The 23,567-nt window shown below is 30.9% G+C and overlaps 1 protein-coding gene across 1 annotated transcript; it reads right to left on the bottom strand.

Annotated features, from left to right (window-relative positions):
- Positions 1-5,923: 5,923 nt before the first annotated feature.
- LOC107846605 lies at positions 5,924-6,852 on the bottom strand. Its single transcript, XM_047402946.1, has one exon. It carries the CDS (start codon positions 6,687-6,689, stop codon positions 6,180-6,182), a length of 510 nt encoding a protein of 169 aa, XP_047258902.1. The 5' UTR covers positions 6,690-6,852; the 3' UTR covers positions 5,924-6,179.
- Between the last annotated feature and the right edge of the window lie 16,715 nt (positions 6,853-23,567).

Genomic DNA, 23,567 nt, shown 5'->3' with positions numbered 1-23,567 from the left:
TGTGTTGAACTCTTAATTTTTGTGAATGGTGAATAAGACCTAAAAATATCAATATATATGCCCCATAGAATTGGGCTATGGTCAAAATGGGTTGGTCCAATAAATTGGGTTTCATTTTATCCACATAGGAAGGGACAAAGACCCATGACCCAACAATTCTCCCCCTCCCGACTATGTGGAGGAGACCGTCATCCCGACGATCATGCAACAATCTTCAAACTTTCCTCTTGGTAAAACTTTAGTCATCATGTCGGAGCCATTTTCATCCATGTGAATCTTATCAATATCAAACAATTTAGAATCCAACATATCCCAAATCCAATGATATCTCACATCAATGTGTTTAGACCGACCATGAAATATAGAATTCTTTTCAAGATGTGTGGCACTTTGAATGTCGCAATAAAGCATATACCTCTCTTGAGCACAACCAAGTTCCCCCAAGAATCTCTTCATCCAAAGCAATTTTTACAAGCTTCAACGGCAGCAATAAGCTCAGCTTCTGTAGTAGATAAAGCAACACATTTTTGCAACCTAGATTGCCAAGACACAGCTCCCCCTATAAAAGTAACCAAATACCCTGAAGTAGACTTGCGAGTATCAACATCTCCAACCATGTCTGAATCAGTGTAATCACAAAGAATAGGCTTCCCTGTACCAAAACACAAACTTAAACTAGAAGTGCCACAAAGATATCTCATAATCCACTTTACAGCATTCCAATGTTCTCTTCCTGGATTAGAAACAAAATGGCTAATAATACCAACAGCATAAGCAATATCTGATCTAGTACAAACCATTGCACATCAAACTACCAACGGCGAAGCATAAGGAACTTTATTCATATCTTTCTTCTCATCATCACTGGAAGGACACTGCTTCGTGTTCAATTTGAAGTGCATAGCTAAAGGTGTACTGACAACCTTAGCCTTATCCATGTTGAACCTTCGAAGTACTTTCTAAATGTACTTCTCTTGTGATAACCACAACTTCTTGACCTTCCTGTCACGGACAATCTGCATGCCAAGAATCTGCTTTGCTGGTCCTAAGTCTTTCATAGAAAAAGACTTACTCAACTTTTGCTTCAACTTTTGAATCCTAGAAGTATTATGACCAATAACAAGCATGTCATCAACATAAAGCAACACAATAATAAAGCCACCATTAGAGAATTTTTACACAAAAACACAATGGTCTAAAGTAGTCTTCTTGAAGCCCTGCTGACTCATAAAGGAACCAAACTTCCTGTACCACTGCCTAGGAGCTTGTTTCAAACCATACAAGCTTTTCTTCAATTTGCAAACATAATTCTCTTTTCCCTTGACTTCAAAACTTTCAAGTTGCTCCATATAAATTTCTTCATCTAAGTCACCATGGAGAAAAGCAGTTTTAACATCCATTTGCTCAACCTCTAAATCTAGACTTGCAGCTAAGCCTAGAACCACACGAATGGAAGACATCTTCACAATCGGAGAAAATATCTCATCAAAATCAACTACCTTTTTCTGGTTAAATCCCTTCACAACCAATCTAGCTTTATATCGTGGAATTGGAATACCATCTTCATGTTTCACCCAAAAAACCCACCTATTTTTCAAAGTTTTTCTGTCTTTATGCAGCTTAACCAAATCAAAGGTATGGTTATCTTGCAAAGATTTAATTTCATCTTCCATAGCATCAAAATACTTTTATTTTTTTTCACTTTTCATGGCTTCATCAAGACTCTTAGGTTCTCCCCCGTCAATCAAGAGTACATACTCACTGGGAGAATAACGAGATGAAGGTATTCTCTCTCTTGTAAATCGTTTGAGAGAACTCTCTGGAGCATCAACAACTAGTTACTGATATCAACAACTTCTTGCTGGTCATTCTAAACATGATCATCATCTTCATTATCAACTTAATTTTCATCACCATGAAGATGTTCTTCGGGAGCAGTAGTCAAAGGAACTGGATCAACATCAACTAGGCTCTCACTACTCTGAGAATCAATCTTCTCAGCTTTGTCAAAATCTTCAATTGGTTGGACTTCAAAGAATACAACATCATGACTTCTAACAAGTTTCTTCTCAACTGGATCAGAGAAACGATAGCCAAATTCATCTTGACCATAACCAATGAAGATACACTGTTTAGTTTTAACATCCAACTTTGACCTTTCATCCTTAGGAACATGCACACAAGATTTACACCCAAAGACTCTAAGATGATGATAAGAAACATTCTTACCAGACCAAACTCTGTCAGGGACATCACCATTTAAAGCAATAGTAGGAGATATATTGATAACATAAACAACCGTATTAAGTATTTCTGCCCAAAAGAAATCTGGCAGTTTAGCATCTGAAAGCATACATCTAACCCTCTCAACTAGTGTTCTGTTCATCCTCTCTGCTAAGCCATTCAACTAAGGAGTCTTTGGAGGAGTTTTCTGATGCCGAATGCCCTGCTCTCTGCAATATCTATAAAAAGGATCAATATACTCATCACCATTATCTGAACGGATGCATTTCAATTTCTTCCCTGTCTGTCTTTCAACCAAGGCCTGAAAATTCTTGAATACATCAAGTACTTGATCCTTGGACTTCAAAGAAAATACCCAGAGTTTGCGAGAATGATCATCAATAAAAGTCACAAAGTAAAGTGCACCACTATGAAACTTTACTTAAAAAGGACCGCAAGAATCAGAATTTACCAACTCCAGCAAATCGAGCTTTTTTTAAGGCGGATGACTCTGAAAAGGAACTTTTTTCTGTTTACCGGCTAAGTAATGAGCACACTTCTTCAACTTTGTTTGTTTTACTCCAGAAAGCAAATTTTTCTTAGCCAAACTATCAATCCCCTTCTCACTCATATGACTTAACCTTCTATGCCACAACTCTGATGAAGTATCATTCTCCACCAAGTTTATCGAGCTTTTAGAAGTAGAGCCCTGAAATACATACAAGTTAGACAATGTGTCACCTAGAGCCACAATTATCGAACCTCTAGTAAGCTTCCACTGGCAAGCACCAAGGGTATTAAAATAACCCTCATCATCAAGACTTTCTACAGAAATCAAATTCAGGCGAACATCTGGAGCATGCTTATCATTATTGAGAACAAGTTTGGAACCATTGTTACTTTCCAAACAAACCGTGCCAATGCCAAGTACTTTAAATTCATCATTATTGCCCATTTTTAATGTCCCAAAATTACCTGGAGTATAAGAAGAAAATAATTCCTTCTTAGGCGTAACATGAGAAGTAGCACCAGAATCCACAAACCAGCTAGACTCATCGCGAACAAGATTAATGGCATTCTCACCACAAGCAACAAGAAGATCATTATTAGCAACAACAGCAACACAATTTTCATTATCGTCTTCTTTCTTTTGCCTTCTCATACCTCTATTATGCTTGTAACAATATTTCATGATATACCCCCTTTTGTTGCAATAGTCACATGTAACATTCTTGAATTTGGACCTTGACTTGCTTCTACTTTTATCTCTATCATTTGAATCTCTGGACTTGTTTCTCCCCTCTCTTCAGTAACAAAACATCAGAGTGTGAAAATGAAGAAGATGAGGCCTGAGATTTTTTTCTCATCTCTTCATTCAAGACACCACTCTTAACATATTCCATAGTTACAATACCACCGAGAATAGAATTAGTCAAAGAAACTCGAAGAGTTTTCCAACAGTCAGGCAAAGTATTAAGAAGCCAAAGTCCCTGAATTTCTTTATCGAACTTTACACCCATTCCAGACAGCTGGTCAAGGACACCCTGAAAATCATTAATATGATCAGAAATAGGAATGCCTTCTTTATACCTAATGTTCATCAATTGCTTAAGCGGGAATAACATGTTATTGCCAGTCTTCGAAGCATAATGTGTTTCGAGCTTATCCCACAAGCTTCTAGCATGTGTCTCATTCACAATATGATTTCTAAGATTATCTTCAACCTATTGTCTGATATAGCCACAAACCTGTAAGGGCTCAAATTCCCAATCCTCATCTGTCATGCATTCAGGTTTAGTAGACGCAAACACAGGTAGATGCATTTTCTTGACAAATAGAAGATCTTTCATCTTGCCTTTCCAAGTATGATAGTTACTACTATTCAAACACACCATCTTGCTCATATTTGCCTCCATCATTCAAATCGACAATCAACAACAACCAACGCGCTAATACCACTTGTTAGGAAAGACGGGCACGCAATCAAAGAGCACGACAAGGTAGCAACGGAAAATACCCAAGACTAAACTTTTTCTTTCAACTTGAACCAAGAAGAGACAAACAAACCCAAGAAAAATAGAGTAATATACAGGAAACAAATCAACCAAATGAAACAAGGCAAGAATAAAAGCAATCACATGAGACACAAGATTTATGTGAAAAATCCTTCAGTGTGAAGAGTAAAAACCACGGGACCAAAATCACCACTATAATCACCAAAGAGTTACAATATTGTACTCCAAAATGGCCACCAAACAAGTGTCAAACAATAAGCAACAATACATACACCACAACAACAAAACAAGAGAGTAAAGGAATACAAACACCAAAATTGCAGCTACTGTTCGGGACTGAAAAACAGGAGCTACAGACGACCAAATCAAGCTCTGTCAGTTCCTAATCAAAGATCGAGATGAGAAGAACACGCAATCCTAAAATCAGCTCAATTGAACAAGAAATGAAGCGGGAATCACAATTTAAAGATGACTGCTGTGACTGAAATGTTTTGGGCGAAAATCTGCTCTTTCTCTCCTTTTGTGTGCTGAACTCTTAATTTTTGTGAATGGTGAATAAAAGGTCAATATATATGCCCCATAGAATTGGGCTATGGGCAAAGCGGGTTGGTACAATAAATTAGACTTCATTTTATCCACGTAGGAAGGAACAAAGGCCCATGATCCAACAAGTTTGAGAAGGTGGAGGAAGGTAAGCAATAATTCTGAATTTTGTTTTAAAAAATAGTAATAATATTTTTTATATTATTGACTAGTAATTTTAAAAGATAATTAATGAAGATAATTATGACATGATATTTATGTGACGTAAATATGATGTATAGTTTATTTTAAGGTGAATGAACTACACTCATGATAGGAGGGGTATAATATATTATGTTTGGTTGGGTTAAGAAATTTTGGTAACAGAGAGCTAAGTAAAAGTTTCTACTTTATAAATTCAACAAGTACAAGAATTTAATAAATCATTTTACCATAAATATATAAAGATTAAGGATCTTAATAGAAGAATATTAAATAACTGGTATTGTAGCACTGTGGGAGAGCCCGAGGAGGGTAGAATTTTATTTATACTGATTATATAATATACATGATTAAGTGCTTTAATGAAATAAAATATATATATTTATATAAAATAAATATAAAATTTAAATATATAACATGCATATATTGACTGATATAAACATTATGTGTGGATAAATTTTTACAACCCCTCCTTTAGCGTGTAATATTAATTACTCCATTCGTTTAAAAAAAGAATAACTTACTTTAACTTAACATAAAATTTAAGAAAAAAAAAAAAATTTAAATCTTGTGACTTTAAATTAAAATTGTATCAAATGTACCAAAATATCTTTTAATCTTGTGATCTTAAATATGCAATATAAAAAATTAAAATTAAAGTATTATCAAAAAGAAAAAGAAATTATTCTTTTTAAAACAGAATAAAAAAAGGTAAATTATTCTTTTTTAAATCAAAAAAATATTTTATTTACTTTGTATCTTACAATTTTATTGTCATTGTCTTACTACTTATTTCATATCTTCCTCTTTTTACCCTAACGTCAATCGAAAAATAACTTTTTCATATCCTACATGCCTTCACCCGAATAAATAAAATATCATAAATTTATAATATCATACCAAAGAATTAAAGGATTCAATAAGAAAATCAAGGGGCAAAATTGGAAAGAGACCTTCCATATAACGAATAACTTTTTTTACCCTCTACATCCTGCTACTAATATTCTAACCAAAGGGGTACTTTTGGAAATATATAAAAGATGAGTGGGGCAAAATTAGAGAACCTAAAAAAAATACCTCTTCCAACTTTTTCTTTTTTCACCCTCATCTTTGTTCTTTTTCACTTTACACCCCCAAACATTTCCCCTTTTCCCCAAACTAATCCTACCCAACAAAAATAAAAATTAAAAGAAAAACCTACATAAAAAGTTCAGATTGTAATAATGAATAATAATTAGCAGCTTCATCTTCAAGCTCCCATAAACCGTCGGATATAGCAAAAGGAAAATCTCCACCGTTAGTCTCATTTTCATTTTCATTTTCTTCAACTAACGGAAAATCTGAACCGTTTATTCCATCCCCACTTGGTATACCTAGTTCATCATCAGAAGCTTCTAGAAGGTGTCTAATCACACTACTTCTATCATCTTCTTGTTGTTGGGTACCACCCGGGGTTGACCCCGTAAAATTATTTTCTACGAGGTCGGACCCCAATATGTCATCACCACCGCTCGGCAGGAGCTCGAGTTCCTGCTGAAGCGTGGTGAATATATCCGACCCTGTTTCTGAAATGGGATCAGACTCTAATCCATACTCTTCATCCTCCTCGAGGATGGAGAGTATATCATTGTATGATTTATGACGTTTATTTTCCTCGAATTCTTCTTGTTCTCTTGAACGTTTATTTGGTTGAATGGACTCCGACATTTTAAAAAAAATAATAATAATAATAATCGAGACAGAAAAATATAACGAGTGAGTTTAGAGAGAGAAAGCTGAAGGGATGAGGAGAGAGAAGGGGCGTGGGAAGGGATTTATAGAGGGGGAGAATAATGGGAGTTACGGTCAAAATTGGTGAAATGAAAGAAAAGTGATAATAATATTTTAATACTATAAGATAATATAATATTTGTTTTAATTATTCAAAGGTACAGAAAAGAGAGAGATATTCAGATTTCTGATTACTCACAGAGAAAGGGACTTTTTTATTTTTTAATTAGAAGAAAAAATATTGGAAAGACCAACAAAAGTGGGGACCAGCATTATGACGATGTAATATAGTACTTTTTTATTTTAATTTATCTGATTTAACTCGACATGTAATTTAATAAACTAAACATGACTTCTAGTTAGGGTGTTCATAGTTTGATTAAAAATCAAATCGAACCGCAAATTAAATAAAATTAATTAAAAAAACTTGATATTTTTTTTATTTCATAATAAATAAATTATTAAATTTTAACATATATATTAAGAAAAAAATATTAAAGACATAAATTTAACACAATTTTTTATTTTTATCCTCAAAAAAGAAAAAGTTAACCTTGTAATATCTTTTCAAAAGTTAATTATTGACAAATCATAAGAGTAAATTTGAAAAAAAAATTTAATGATTCACTTATTTTGAAACATCAATAAATACCCCAACATTTCACTTATTCCGAAACGGAGGGAGTATTTAGTTTGGTTTGATTTTAAATTTTTAAAACCGATACTTATGTGGTTTGATTTTGATTTTAATCTAAAATAACCGACAAATTAATCAAATTGAACCAGTAAAAATTATATATATATATATATATATATATATACACACACATATATATGTATATATATGTATACACACACATACATATGCATATATAAATTATTTATATATTATTCATAAATAAAATGTAAATATTTGTTATATTTTAAATTTTAATCATGAATTTAACTTTAGTCATCACACTTTTAGTCATATATCTCCATATATTTTAAATTCTATATGATTTTCGCACTTTGAATGACAAATGATACTAATTGTAAAATTATCTTGTCGTCTATGGGATTTATAGGTGAGTTTTATTAGATTATAGATAATCACTAGGTTTGAACCTTCTTTCTGGTCCCTAGTAAGCAAAAAATTTATATGTTTACCTTTTGAGGGATTTATCATAGTATTCTTTTATATGTAGTTTCTAAATATTTTTGTAGAATTGTTCATATGGTGTTGTTTATGGCTTTGCCTAATTATAACACTAAATTGACATCTTAGTTTTAAGGTTGAGGAACAACATTTGGTTGACATTACATATGTTGGATTGAATTTTTTTAAGAAAAATTTTAACTTTTATCATTAACTAAAGTTATTAACCGAAAAATCAAACCGAACCGAACTAAACCGACAAGAACCAAATTGACAGTTATTTTTTTGTGAAGGTTTGATTTGATTTTAGAAATTTAAAAATCGACTAAGTTGGTTTGGTTATGATTTTGACCAATAATCGACCCAAATCGATCCATCAACACCCCTACTTCTAGTCTCATATCTCAAACTACAAGTACATAAAAGGAGTATCATTTTAATCTTGTCCTCTCGTATATATACGGAGTATATGCAAAAAGTAAGCTAAAAAATTATTATTTAAAATGAATAGAACAAGAAAGTTATTTCCTATGATTTTTTATTATAATACTCTCTCTCTCCAACGTAAGTCTTCTCATTCTAACGTCTCCTTTGACGTGACAAGCACTTCTCCGGTGACACAAACGCCGTCGAATTAACACCGTCGGCGGCAGGTAAGTAAGCCATCCCCTTCTCTCTACTTTGGCCTGTCTCTTGGGTTTCTTTCTTCCTTCCCGTCTTGCTCTCTCCCCATACCGTCGTTCTATCTATCTTGCCGGTGAGGGCGGGCTACCACCATCTGACTTCAGCGATGGAAAGATAGTGCACCGCGCCACCCATAGGGAGCAGTAGATTCTGTCCACAACCGGCCCAGCGTCCCTCAGGTGAAACTCTGGTGATAATATTTTGGTAACTACTATCACAGATGCACCAGCAATAGGTTGGTACAAAGACACCGGCGTATAGATTTCGGCGTCTAGATTTCGACAATAACCAGATGAAGCCCCGGCAACATTTATGGCGACGCATTGGCAACCTATTTCCACATCAAAAGTGCTAGAACTAACAACACACAGAAGTATCCTGGTGACTTCTAACCCCTGAACTTTATTTTATCGCGCTTTATTGTACCTCACTTTTTTGATATTTTCACTATTTATAATTTATGTGGGTTAATTTGTTATGGGCTGTTTGCTCTGGGTATTGGTGTCTAGCCTCTATTGCTCTTGAAATTTTAATTGCATTTTATGCTTTGAGTGTACCTTCTATAGTTACTGTTGTTTTTACCCTTCGTTGTGCTTTTTGGTGAGTAGTGGCTGGGGTGACACGTGGTGGAATAGGGTTATGTCCTAGGGCGCTGGGGTGGGGTCAGGGGATGGGGGTGGGTTAGGTTTGTCTTGCGGAGTGCTAGGTATTAAGGGACGGGATAAGAAAGTTGATAGGTTGAGGGTAGGATCGTGGAATATAGAGACCTGCAGGGGAAGTCGATAGAACTGGTTAAGATTCTTAGGAAGAGAAGGATTAATATTGCGTGTGTCCATGAGCCCAAGTGGGTAGGTTTTAAGGCCAGGGATGAAGATGGGTACAAGTTATGGTACTCTGGTAGTGAGAGGCGTAGGAATGGTGTAGGTATCTATCATAGTGGACGAGGAGCTTAGGGGGCAGGTAGCAGAGGTTAAAAGAGTTAATGATAGGGTGATGACTATCAAGTTAGTCTTTGAGGTGTTTATTTTGAACATCTGTAGTACATATGCGCCATAGGTGGGTCTGGACGAGGAGGAGAAGATGAGTTTTTGGGAGGTTTTGGATGAGGTGGTTAGAGGCGTGCCTAGTTCAGAGAAGAGTTTTATCGGAGGGGATTTTAATGGGCGCATCGGGTCATTGCCGTTAGGGTATGATGATGTGCATGGAGGTTTTGGGTTCGGGGTTAGGAATGATGGGGGAGCTTCTCTTTTGGAGTTTGCGAGGGTCTTTGGGTTGGTGGTAGTGAATTCCAGTTTTTTGAATAAGGAGGAGCATCTGGTTACTTTTCGTAGTAGGTTAGTCAAGGCTCAGATTGACTTTTTGTTGCTTAGGAAGAGGGATAAAGCTTTGTGTAAGGATTATAAGGTAATCCCGAGTGAGAATTTTGCGACCCAGCATAGACTCCTGGTGATGGACTTAGCTATCAAGAAGGGCAAGAAAAGGCGGGGTAGGAAAGGTCCACCTAGAGTTAGGTGGGGCGGCCTGACTCTGGTTAGTGCTTTGGAGATAAGAGGGAAATTGGAGGGGATAAAGGTGTGGGAGTGTATGGGGGATGTGGATAGAATGTGGGATAGGGTTGGTGGTTGCATCAAGGAGTCTGCTAGAGAGGTGTTGGGTGAATCGAGGGGCTGGTTTGGCTGGTATTGAGGGGATTGGTGATGGAATGAAGATGTTAAGAAGAAGGTGGAAACGAAGAAGGTGGCTTATGCTAAGTTGGTTTAGAGTAAGGATGAAGAGGAGAAACGGGTAAGCAGGGAGGAGTACAAGTTAGCTTAAAAGGAGGCTAAGTTAGCAGTTACGGCTGCTAAGACAGTAGCTTTTGAGAGTTCGTATAAGAGGTTAGAGGAGAAAGACGTGAAAAAAAAGTTGTTTAGGCTTGCCAAGATTAGGGAGTGGAAGGGCCGGAATCTGTATCAGGTGAAGTGCATTAAGGGGGAGGATGACAGAGTATTGGTTTAAGACGCCTTCATTAAGAAAGAATGACAGTCGTATTTCCATAGGCTCTTGAATGAGCAGGGGGGCAGAGGTGTTGTGTTAGGGGAGTTGGAGTACTACGGGGAGTGTCGCGATTTTGGCTATTATCGACGTTTTAAGGTCGAGGAGGTCAGTGAGGCTATTCGCAAGATGCCGATGGATTTTTCAAAGTTTTCTAGCTGGGCAGGGTTGAGGTGGCTTACCAATTTATTTAACAACATTTTCAAGTCTGTAAGGATGCCCGACGCGTGGAGATGGAGCATGATAATTCCTTTATATAAGAATAAGAGTGACATTCAGAGTTGCAATAACTACCGGGGTATTAATTTGTTGAGTCCTACGATAAGGATTTAGGAAAGGGTGGTGGAGCGGAGGTTGAGGAAGATTGTGTCTATTTCGGAGAATCAATTTAGATTTATGCCTGGTCGCTCCACGACTAAGGCAATTCACCTAGTGCGGAGACTGGTAGAGCGGTATAGAGAGAGGAAGAGGGATCTGCACATGGTGTTTATTGACTTGGAAAAGGCGTATGACAAGGTCCCTAGGGAGGTTCTGTGGAGATGCTTGGAGGCGAGAGGGTCCCTATGGCGTACAACAGAGTGATTAGGGACATGTATGAGGGGGCGAAGACTCGGATAAGGACAGTGGAAGGAGATTGTGAGCATTTCTCGGTCTTGACAGGATTGCACCAGGAATCAACACTTAGTCCGTTTTTATTCGCCTTAGTGATGGATATGTTGACGCGGAGCATACAAGGCGGGGTGCCTTGGTGTATGATTTTTGCGGATGATGTAGTTTTGATTGATGAGTCGCGACAAGGTGTTAATGATAAGCTGGAGGTTTGGAGACAAACCCTGGAGTCTAAAGATTTACGATTGAGTAGGACCAAGACGGAGTACTTGGAGTGCAAGTTTAGTGACTCGAGGAAAGAGGAGGAAGTGGTAGTGAAGTTGGATTCCCAGGCGGTTTGCAAGATGGATAATTTTATGTATCTTGGATCCACGATTCAGGGGAATGGAGAGATAAATGAGGATGTCTCTTACCGTATTGAGGCAGGTTGGATGAAATGGAGGCTCGCTTCGAAAATTTTATGCGATAAGAAGGTGCCCCCAAGCTGAAAGGCAAATTCTATAGAAGCGCAGTCCGACCAGCTTTGTTATATGGAGCGGAGTGTTGGCCGATTAAGAATTCTTATATCCAAAAGTTGAAGGTGGCGGAAAGGAGGATGTTGCGTTGGATGTGTAAATTTACAATGACTGACAGGGTTAGGAATGAGATTATTCGGGAGAAGATGAGTGTGGTATTGGTGAAGGATAAAATGCGAGGTTGAGATGGTTTGGTCATGTGATGAGGAAGGGCACGGATGCCCCGGTTCGTAGGTGTGAGAGGTTGGTCTTGGATGGTTTCAAGCGGGGTAGGGGGAGACCGAGAAAATACTGGAGAGAAGTGATTAAACGTGACATGAAGCAGTTACAGTTGACTGAGGACATGACCCGAGATAGGAAGGTTTGGAGGAGAAACATTAGGATAGAGGGCTAAGGTGTGTGGGTGAGTCCTAGTCTGTAGTTAGGAGGGCTTTGGTGTCCTTTGTTTTGTAATGTACAATATTTTTGTGGGTGTCATGCCTATGTTATTGTATCATGTCCCATGCTTTTGATCTTTTTTGTATACTGTCCTTTGTCTTGAGCCGAGGGTCTATTGGAAATAGCCTCTCTACTTCTTTAACGGTAGTGGTATGGACTGCGTACATTCTACCCTCCCCAGGCCTCACGATGTGGGAATATACTAGGTTTGTTGTTATTGATGTTGTTGTATGTCTTTTTTCAAAATTATGTCTTTAATTATACATCAGCTGTTTATAGAAAATAACGTCTCTATTTCACATCTAGAATAATGATAGAGACTACGTATATTATATTCTCTTTAGACCTCACTTTATGATAAAATACTGAATATATTATTGTTATTATTATTTTTTAAAAAAAGTAGAATAATAATAAAATTGAACTAAGTGAATAAATATTTTCTTTTCGGTACTTTAATCTGTTAAAAGAAAAATATTGGCAGAACCAATAAAAGTGCGACGCGGCAGAGACGATGATATATAATTAATGAATTCATCTGAATTGATATTTTCTTTCATATAAATTAAGTAGTCAACAGATTTGTAGATGATAATTTATAGAAATTTAAGCAAATATTAAAATCTAAATTCTTACTTAATTCGTTCAATTATGTGGTAATATTTGCTATTTCAAACTTTAAGAAGTATTTTCTTTTTCTTATCACGTAAGCAAAACAGATGAATAATACATAATAAAATATACTTCAAATTTGAGACAATTTTTTTTTGTAATCTTTTCAGTTTACTAATCTATTTTTAATCCATTTTACAGAAATATTACTTTATAATTATCATAAAAAAAGTCAAAGGTCACTTTGTTCATTAAATATATTTATATTTTTTACAAAGTCTAGGGTAGAATTAAGACAAATAAAGTTGAGGGAATTAATTCAATCAAATTTAGATTCTATGTGTATCTCCTTGTCGCGACCGAACAACCAAGTGGAGAGAAACCAACAGCAGTGGTGACGCGGCGGAAAGGGGTTGCCCCAACCTACCCAGAGGTCGAGGGTTCGATCTTGATATGAACAAACACTATATTGGGAGCTTTTCCCTCAAATAAGGCCTGACACAGGACGAATTCGGATATAGTTAGACTCTTAAAAAGTGAATACCGAACATTGGGTGGTTTAAAAAAAAAAAAAACTAGTGAAGAGAATACATAGGGAGGATACCGATCTAAAGCAAAATAGTGATATAGAAAAAGTAAAATACTCCTCCCATTGATATTTATCTATTTATTATATTAAAAATAAATATCTAATATGTAATATTTATTAAGTTTAAATAAATAATAAAAGATTATCATTAATTTTTTAAATATATTTAAAAAGTAATATCCTCCTAATAAAATTATCGTATTTCTTACTATTTCTTAAAATGTGTGTAAAGTTAATAAAGAATAAATAAAAATGAGGGTTTGACCAAAAATAAAAATAAAAAATGAGGGAGGAGGTCTCTATGACAGAATAGTTGAGATTTTTTTTTTGTTTTTAATAGAAGTTATCAGTTTGATCATGCTTTCGACAGTGAAAAAGTTGGTTACCAAAAAAAAAAAGACACTGAAAAAGTCATGTTAAAATTATCATTTATAAAAATAAATTTGATATGTATAAATTCAAATTTATCGAATTTTGACAGTTATGTAATATCGGACAATAAATAATCGTTTGGCCATGAAATTTTTTTTTTTTCTGAGTTGGAGTTGGAGTTGAAGATTAGTTGGAGTTGTAATTGTATTTGATCATGTCTTTTTGAAAAAAAAAAATTAGACTTTTGAAAAATCTTTTTTAAATATGATTTTATGCCTTAACTTTTAAAAATTATCAAAATCACTCAACTAGTAATTTACCTACTAAAATACAATTAAATGCTTAGAAAATAATTTATATGTTTTCAATTGATAAAATAATTAACAACAAACTAATTATTAAGATTGTTATTCTTCTAAAATTTGAATAAAAATATCACAAGCACGAGTTAAATAAGTTTATTTAACCATAATCGATTAAATAGAGAAAAATATATTTTGATAAATATAATTGATAGATATAAATATATTTTATATATTCTTAAATTTGTTGATAAAAATTCTTAATTATTTTCACTTGAATTAATTATTTTATTAAATTTAGTCTTTTTAAAAAAATTATGGAATTTAGTTAATAAGAGAGGTTTGTGTAAAAATTTAAAGATAGGGGTTATATGTAATAATAATGGAATTTGAAATTGGAAATGGAAAAAAGGAAAAACAATAAAAAGTTGTTTTCCATTTTTGAAATTTTATCCCGCAATTATTTTTCAAAATTTCATGATTAAACATCATAATTTTTAATTCCGAAAATTTTTTTTGGAAAAAGGGGAAAGAGTTGGCGTTTAACCTAGTGGTTGTCTGCTTTTTTTTTTTTCACATTAAAAATAAGTTATTGAGCAAATTCTGTAGTCAGTTTCCTACCGCTTAGTACGCTGACAGAGAAACAAAAGATTAGTCTCACGGCTGCCGGTTATGGAATACTTTGATAAACAAAAAAAATTGTTGAGACAATTCTGTCTTTTTCTTCTTTTTTCTTAATAAATAAATGCATTTAGGTTTGATTTTTATTACCTAATAAATTGGATTAAAAAGATTCTTGTGGCACGCACTCTGTACATCGAACAAAGAATGTACGGTGGAGATAAAAAGGTTTTATGAAGACTTCATCTTCCTTTTGCTTTTAGAAAATTATTCCCTCCGTTTAAAAAAAAATGATCTACTTTTTATTTTAATTTATTTAAAAAAATAATATTTTTTTTATTTTTAATAATTTTTTAATTATAACTTTCCACGTGACAATCTAAGATCACAAACTTAAAAGATATTTTGGTACATTTGATATATCTTTAATTTAAGATTACAAAATTCAAAAATCTTTTTTATTTTCTTAAATTTCGTGTCAAGTCAAATTAGATCATTCTTTTTAAAATGAAGGGAGTAAGTATTTTTCCTCTTTTATGTGATCATAAGCTTCCAATATAGCATCACATATCTTTTTTAAAAAAGAAAAAAAAATCTTTTACTAATTTATTAAATTAGAAATATCTTATTTTACTTGTCTCTTTTATTAAATTAAGATTGAACTAATTGTTTTTTAAAATAATTTATACTCATAAGTATTAACTTAATTTTTTCAAATTTTACATTTATCATACCACTTACATAGTTGCGCATAAATAAAGTATTTTGTCTAAAAATAAGTTCCAAAGTCATCTTTGAAAGGAAAAATAATTTTGAATATTAATCTCAACTGGTTTAAGATTTAGATGTACTTTATAAAGGCATATCTCTGTAATTATCTTTTAATACAGTACATCGATTAGAAAAAGTGAAAGAAAACAGGTGACATGCATGACAATTGACAGAACTCACCAGGGACGACTAAAAGTAAGTTAAAAAAGAAAACAAATGAAAAGTAAAGTTTAAAAAAAAAAAAGAACAAATGAAAAATAAATAAATAAATATAGTATGAGACTGGTTAAAAGCCTGTTCCCGACAAAAGATTTGAGAATAAAAAACATTTTTATTTTATTTATATTTTCTTTATCTCGAATTTCTATGTAAATTAAAAAAAAGTACCCACTCATAATATAAGACTTCATCAATCTCCATATTCAATAAAAAACAAAAAAGTACTACTTGAGGCCTCGGTGACGGGATAAAATGGAGGAGGCGAGGCTAAAATGATTTTGAAAATATAAAGAAAATATATATGTGACTTAGTAAGAGAAGGAAATTATTAGGGAGAAATAATTTGATATGATATAATAGGATATAAAAGTAAAAATTTATATTCTTATATTTTATTATTATTATCTTTTTTTTTTTGCTTTATTTAATGAGTTACTTTTGATTTTTATTATCTTTTCTTTATTATATTTTAAGTAGTCGCTTTATAATTGTATTTCTTTTTTTATATTAATTTTGATATATTTTATTTGGATTGAAGATTTAAAAAAAAAAAAATCTTTCCACGTCCATAAATTAATGGTATGAGAGCATATATATATATTTTTTTCAAATTCTGTATGTAAAATTAACATTATGTATGCAAAATTTTGTAAAAAAAAAAAAAGACAGTTTAATGCATTCAGTCTTTTGTCATGCGAAAGAAAATTTATATTAAATATAATATTATAAAATTATTTAAAATTGTGAAAGAGTAAATATTAATTTTTCAATGCAATTTCTAATTAATAAATTTAAATATCAAACATCGAGGTGAAATTAAAAACAAACGAAATTAGTGCAAGCGGCTACGAGTCTTTATTGCAGTAGCATCTTTCCTTCGTTGTTTTCAATTAGGGTTACTATAAGAAGACGAACGGTCAAGATTGAATCTTGGGGTTCTATATTAAAGGTCATGCTTATATTTGTTTTATTGAGTCCAATTTCTTTTTTTTTTTCTTTTTAAATTTGCCGACGTACGTGGATCTAGAAACCATGCTGCAGGCTAGATTCATTGAGGGAAGGGACAAATTTAGTAAAAAAAAAAAATTGATTTTGATATTAATATTTTTAATTATTTTTTTATGGATACTGCTAAATGACCATAAAAATTTGATCCAAATTTAGTCACAATAATAAAAAGGTTATATTATTCTTTTTTTAAATAGATAAAATTATTTAATTTTTAAAGTAAAAAAATAAAAATATTTAAAAGTTAATTAATTTATAGTGTGAACATAAATTTTTGATATTGTAATCAAAAGAAATTTTCCATTTAATATGACACTTGACCGATGTCGAAGTTGATACATGGCATTCGGCGCGGCTCTGTTTGGGGGGGAAGAAATAATTTTCGAAAAATGTTTCTTATTTTCTTACTAGTCACCAATAATCCATACAAGGCATGGCCCAATTAATTATTATAATTTATAATATTTTTTAAAATATATAATAATTTTTTAATAAATATTTTAAATTATTACCTATTATAATTTATAATTTTTTTTATGTAATTTGCAGCCAGAATATATCGCTTTCGTCGTTTATATTTTTGTGGTATAGATAATCAATTATATGTTTTAAATAGTTTTAGTTTTACGTTATTGTGATGTATTGTATTTTTTCTTCTATTTCAATTTAAGATTCATGATGCTTAGATGAATACAATAATTAATTATGGGTGATATAGTAAATTTACATGTCTTAATGACTCACATCAACTAATTAGAAGTGATATAGCAAAATTACTATAAAAAATACTTGTGAATTTTTTTTTATTAACTTATTATTTTATATTTATTTTACCTTTTTATCAAATATTATTAATTAACACAATACTTAGATGGTCATAATAATAAATTAGGAGCGACATAGTAAAATCACGATTGAAACAGCGAAGCAGACACATCTAATTAGAAGTGATATAACAAAATTACTGGACAAAAATATTTACAGAAAAAAATTAAATGGGTCTCATATAAAACGTCAAGTAAATTTAACAATAAATATTAATAATTTTTAAATACTTAGATGACTTTATAATAATTAATTAGACATGATATAATAAAATTATGAAGGAAGCAGCTTACGAAGCAGACACGAGAAGCAGGTATGTTGATGGAGACCTGCCTGCTCCTCCCACCCTTTACCTCTTGTTAGATATAAAATATTTGATTAAATAAATTTTTTGGCAAATAATATCTCGTAGAAAAATAAGTTGCTTAAGAAAGGGGAATATGACTTTCTTTTAATTGTAAAAGTGAAACAAATTCTACGAGTGATATTCTATATTTATTGTATCCTTTCATCCCATTCAATACTTTCAATCTCGATCCACGACCTTTCCACCCTTGGCATCCTCGAGGCCCCATACAACGCCCTCTTCTGTTCCATATTGTATTTCGCTAGATTACATATGAATGTTTTTGAGAATTTTTTGTTTTGTTTTGACTTACTTATTATACACTAAAAAATAGAGTTAAGGATAAAAAGCATATCTAAATTCATACTTTTTAATTTCGAATCTGAATTATCAAGTGTTTGAGTTTCCTATTTGAATATCATAAAATGCTTGGCTATACACTACTAAACTATCAGTTGTTCGAGTTTCATACCTGACATTTCAGGTGTGTCCCTAGCAGCTGACAGCTCAGGTGTGTTTCACTAAATATTTTGTGAAACTCAAACACTTAATAATAAAGGAAAATTTCATAAATATCAAACTTAAACTCATAATTAGGAGTTTCATAAGAATTATTTCATAATTATCTAAAATAACAATTTATATTTTGTATTTTATAAAAGTGTTGCTATTAAAATATATATACAACAAAATTTATTGTCCTTCTTTTACTCAAATCAGTTGAGTTAAATAAAGAATAATTATCCTATGTGTTTAAAGCAATAAATTTATGTTTCATAAATTATTGTATTTAAAGCAATAGATTTCTTTTCCACAAATTACTTTTATTTAAATTATTACGTTCTTTTTTTAAATCATACTCAAATTTAAAGATTATTATTATCTTCGTGATCTTCAAAAATTCAAAATAGAGTATCATTATCGTTTTTTCTTCTTTCACTCTTTTTTATTTTGATTTTTTTCTTTTCTATTTTTTTTCCACTTTATTTTCTCTGTTCTATTTTTCTCTTTTTTTTCTTTTTCGTTTTTTCTTTTTTTCATATTCTTATTCTTTTTCCTTTCTCATATTTTGTTTCTCTTACTATTTTCGTTTCCTTCTTCTTTTTTCTATTTTTCTGTTTTTATTTTTTTCTTTTATTTTTACACTTTTAGTTATTTTTTATATTTTAAAAGTTTTGATTTCTATTTCTTTTACCATTTTTTCTTTCCACTTTATTTTCTCTTTTTTTTTCTTTTTTTCTTTCTCATATTTTTTTTCTACTTTCGTTTTCTCCTTCTTTTTTCTATTTTTGTTTTGCTTTTATTTTTACACTTTTATTTTATTTTTCTCCTTTTCTTTTCTTTTTTGCTTTGTTTTTTTGGATTTTTCATTTTCGTTTTTATCTTTTTCTATATTTTTGTTTGTGTTTTTTTTATTCTTCTATCTCTAACTCTTATTTTTAAAAGATAAATACCTATGTCACATATAGATATTTTAAAAATATACAAAATAAATAGATATACAGATCTGCATATGTATTTATAGAACAAAACTCACATATATACCTGCATATATATTTACAGAAATACATATCTGACTTGTACGTATATATAAACATATAGAATACAAAATTTCTATAACAAAAATGATAATTATATACATATACATATAGGTAATCAAAATATTGAAAATGTATTGTATGAATGTGATCATGTTTGAAGTATTGCATGTAAATAACAATACATATTTGTGTAAATGTATAATAAGAAAAAAGATATAATTACATTACAAATAACTAATACATGTGCATTTATGTATATGTACTTGCTAAAATTTTTGTGTAAATATATATGTATTTGATTTCAATAAAAATGTATTTTCTTATGTGTTATGAAAGGTACATGTATAGATTTGCATAAAATACATACACAAAGCTAAAAAAATATGAAAATACATATAACGATCTATGAATACATATGCAGATCCGTAAAATACATATGCCGAGCAGAAAAATACATATGCAAAAACAAAAAAATACAGTTAAAATACATATGCAGACTTGTAAATATACAAACATAATCAACATATATAAACGCAAAAAATATAAACAAATAAAAATCAGTAGATTACAATTTCAATATCCCAAATATACAAACAGATTAATCGATTATACAATTCAATGAAATTCGAGAAAAAATTATTACTATTTAACATATCAAAATCGAGTTTAAACACATAATAACTTGATCGGTTCGATTTTCATCTAATTAGATGAAATAGTACAGTCGCCTTTATTTTTTAAAATTTATATACGAAATATTCAAAAAATTATTTGCTGAAAATAAATTGACAAAAAAAATGATTAAAGACATAAAAACGATATCAAACAACATTAAATCATTTTAAGTTGTTGAAATTGATATACAAAAATAATTTTTTGATTCAGTACCTGTAACATCAATGATGATTTATTTTGAATTTCGAAGCTCATGAAAATAAAAATCTTCAGTTTATTTGATTTTGATTTTGATTTTAATTGTTGAAAATTGCACTGTAAAATATTGTTTTGAGGGAGTGATAGGAGAGAGATAAAGTAATGAAGTGAAAATAGGAGAAAGATAAAGTAATCAAGAAAAAATAGGAGAAAGATAAAGTAATAGTGTGAAAATAGAAGAAATGTAAAGTAATGTAGTTAAAATAGGAGAGATGCAAAGTATTGGAGTAAAATAGAAGAGAGGAAGTGAAACATGCGTGTTTCAAATTTGTGAGTAAAAAAATGTTATTTTTGCTACAAAGTATAATTTTATAAAAGTGTAATTATTTATTGTAATTATGATTTTAAATTTATCACTTTCTGAATTTTTTTCTAATAATTTTTGCATGAAATTCAAAAGAAAAAAAAAAAAGAGGAGATGCTTTGCGTATTTTTTTAACACATCACTCGTAAAAAATAAGAATAGGTAGAAAAATTCGTTCAATATTGATTTCGAGTTCATTCTAGATTGGTCGTTAGAGTCCACATAAGATAATCTTCAAAACCAACGGACTTTGAAATATTCGTGATTATACACGACGATTACAAATTCATATGCATAACGTACACAATATTCTAATAATGCTTATGTTGGATGGGCGTGACATCAACAAATAGTTATTCTGAGTTGCTCTATAAATAATTAAATATAAAATAAATTAAATTTTATTAGTTTCAAAATCAAAAGAACGCTATGCGGAAGCTAATTGTTGGGAACTATGAAGCCGATAAATCAAATGATAAAAAGAATATACTATAACATAATATAATTGGTATGAATCGATCAATTAACCTACATATTAAAAACTAAATAAAAAAGTATAAAAAATATTAGAGAGAAAATTTCTCCCTAAATAAGACTCTTAAACGATTATATTATGAATAGCTAAATGTTGTGTATTATGATACGAGAATAGAAATCTTTATACAGATTCAAAATTTCTTCTTCTAAAAAAAAGTTAGTCAAATATGAAAGAATTTTATATTTTATATTCAGGATATGTAAAAATAATTTTCTTTTCTTCTTTTAAGAAAAATAAAACTCAAATTTTATTTGAAAAAATTAGAATAAAAAACTAATAATTTTTCCATTTTCATTTTTGTTTTACTATTAATAAGATAATACTCTATATACTTAGATAAATAGTTATAATTAATTTCAAGTCACAAAAAATGGATTGGTGGTTGGGATGAAGTGACATTCAAATGCCTTGGACAGTTGTTATAATAGGGTCCTTGGACCCCTTCACCCATCTTGTCATCTTTACTTACATAATATAATTGTGTGATCACTTCTGCACCCTTCCCCCTAATGGTGGAACTAAGTAGACTGGCTCCATCAGATATTTTGGCAGAAAAATTAATGAACTTGTGTCAGCATTTTTTTAAATTCGTTTCAAAATAAATATCGTATTTTCTTATTTGGTAAGTTTATAAAAATATAATTACAATTTTATCCTTAGTGATCCCACTTGACTTTAAATACTATTATTTTTTTTTTTTTTTCAATTAAAAGTGGTTTCACTTAATTTTAAATACTATTACTCTTTTTTTAAGAAGGATAATTTTATAACTTTAACAAAGTCAATATTTATTTCTTAAATATCGTGTTTGGTCAAATGGTGACACATAATTTGAGACGGAGGGAATAGTATTTTCTTCCTTTTAAAAAGAATGAACTATTTTGATTTGAAATAAAGTTTAAGAAAATAAAAAAACTATTAAATTTTATGGTTTTAAATTAAAATTATATCAAAATATCAGTTAATCTTGTGATTCTAAACATGTCATATGAAAAGTTAAAATTAAACTATTAATAAAAAAGAAAAGGGTCATTCATTTTTAAATAAACTAAAAAAAAAAATGAATCATTCTTTTCGAAACATTTTTTTTTAATAATTTGATTTTTATTATATGCAACTATTATATAAGAGATTATAAAGGTAACGCGTTAGGATAAAAGAATAGTAAATAGAATCGTGTGCATATTAGTGTAGGAGTACAATATCTAGTGACTATCCATTCTAATAGTCGTAATATTATTTTTGTTTCTTGTTCTTCAATTTCGGTTAATATTTACAGTTTCGGATAACAATAGTATTCTATTATAGTATTTTCTTTGTTTAAAAAAAAATAATCTACTTTTCTTTTTATTCTATTTAAAAAAGAATTGACTTCTTTTTCTTTTTGGCAATACTTTAATTTCAACTTTTTACATGACATGTTTAGGACCACAAGATTAAATGACATTTTAGTTCATTTGACACAACTTTAATTTAAGGTCACAAGAGTCAAAAGTCTTCTTTATTTTTTAAACTTTGTGTTAAGTTAAAGTAGGTCATTCTTTTTTAAACGAATGAAATATTATTTTGCTATTATTTGTTGTTTTTAATATATTTTTCTTCATGTTTCTTTTATTTTCAGTACTTCTTGCATAGATTATTTTATTCTAAAGTGGAAGATCTATCAGAAATAATTGATGCATGCATCCTATCATACCGCGACCATCCCTTCCATCTCCCAGTGACGGAGTTAGAATTTTTATTAATGGGGTTCTAAAAAATAACTAAGCACGTTAACAGGACCTTAAAAATAAATGGATCGGATCAAATATAAGTAGGGTGAATTTGATTTAAGCGAGCTAGATAAAGTTCAACTCTACCTCAACATGAATAACAAAACGGGGAGGTTAAACTTCTTTATTTTGATTGTGCGTTTAGGCATACAATCTTTAAACTTTTTAAAAATAATTTACATATTTAGACACTACATAAAAAGTACAATAAGTTGTCAGAATTGTACTTTACGTTTAAGTTATTTATAGATTTACGTGATAAAATTAATACTATTTTTTTCTTAAGTTTACATGATATAAACTATTTTAAATTAGTCAAAATAAATAAAGTATCTATGGAAGTGAGAGAAGAAAAAATAAAAGGGGATAGAACAAGTGAGAGAGGAGAAAAAACAAAAGGGGACAAGTAAAAGAGCAAGAAAGTAACTTAGATTTAATCCAAAAGCTAATATAAAAAATTGAAAAAAATGATGTTATTCAAATTTGAACCCACACAGAATGAGAAATTTTGCACCCCTTTACCACTGAACCAAGTTTTAGGCTTGTGTCAAAAGGGGTTCAGTACTTAACATTATACTGTAAATTAAAATTTTGGTCCTACATATATAATACAATTTTTCGACGAAAGGGATTCGAATGACCCC

The sequence above is a fragment of the Capsicum annuum genome, unplaced genomic scaffold, assembly GCF_002878395.1.
Source record: "Capsicum annuum cultivar UCD-10X-F1 unplaced genomic scaffold, UCD10Xv1.1 ctg3102, whole genome shotgun sequence".
Classification (NCBI taxonomy): domain Eukaryota; kingdom Viridiplantae; phylum Streptophyta; class Magnoliopsida; order Solanales; family Solanaceae; genus Capsicum; species Capsicum annuum.
Note: the sequence above shows the minus strand (reverse complement) of the source record. Positions and strands in the feature narration are given on the sequence as shown.

What these genes read in the sequence shown, in the direction of transcription:
- LOC107846605 (XM_047402946.1), bottom strand. Translation starts at nt 6,689, where the DNA reads ATGTCGGAGTCCATTCAACCAAATAAACGTTCAAGAGAACAAGAAGAA.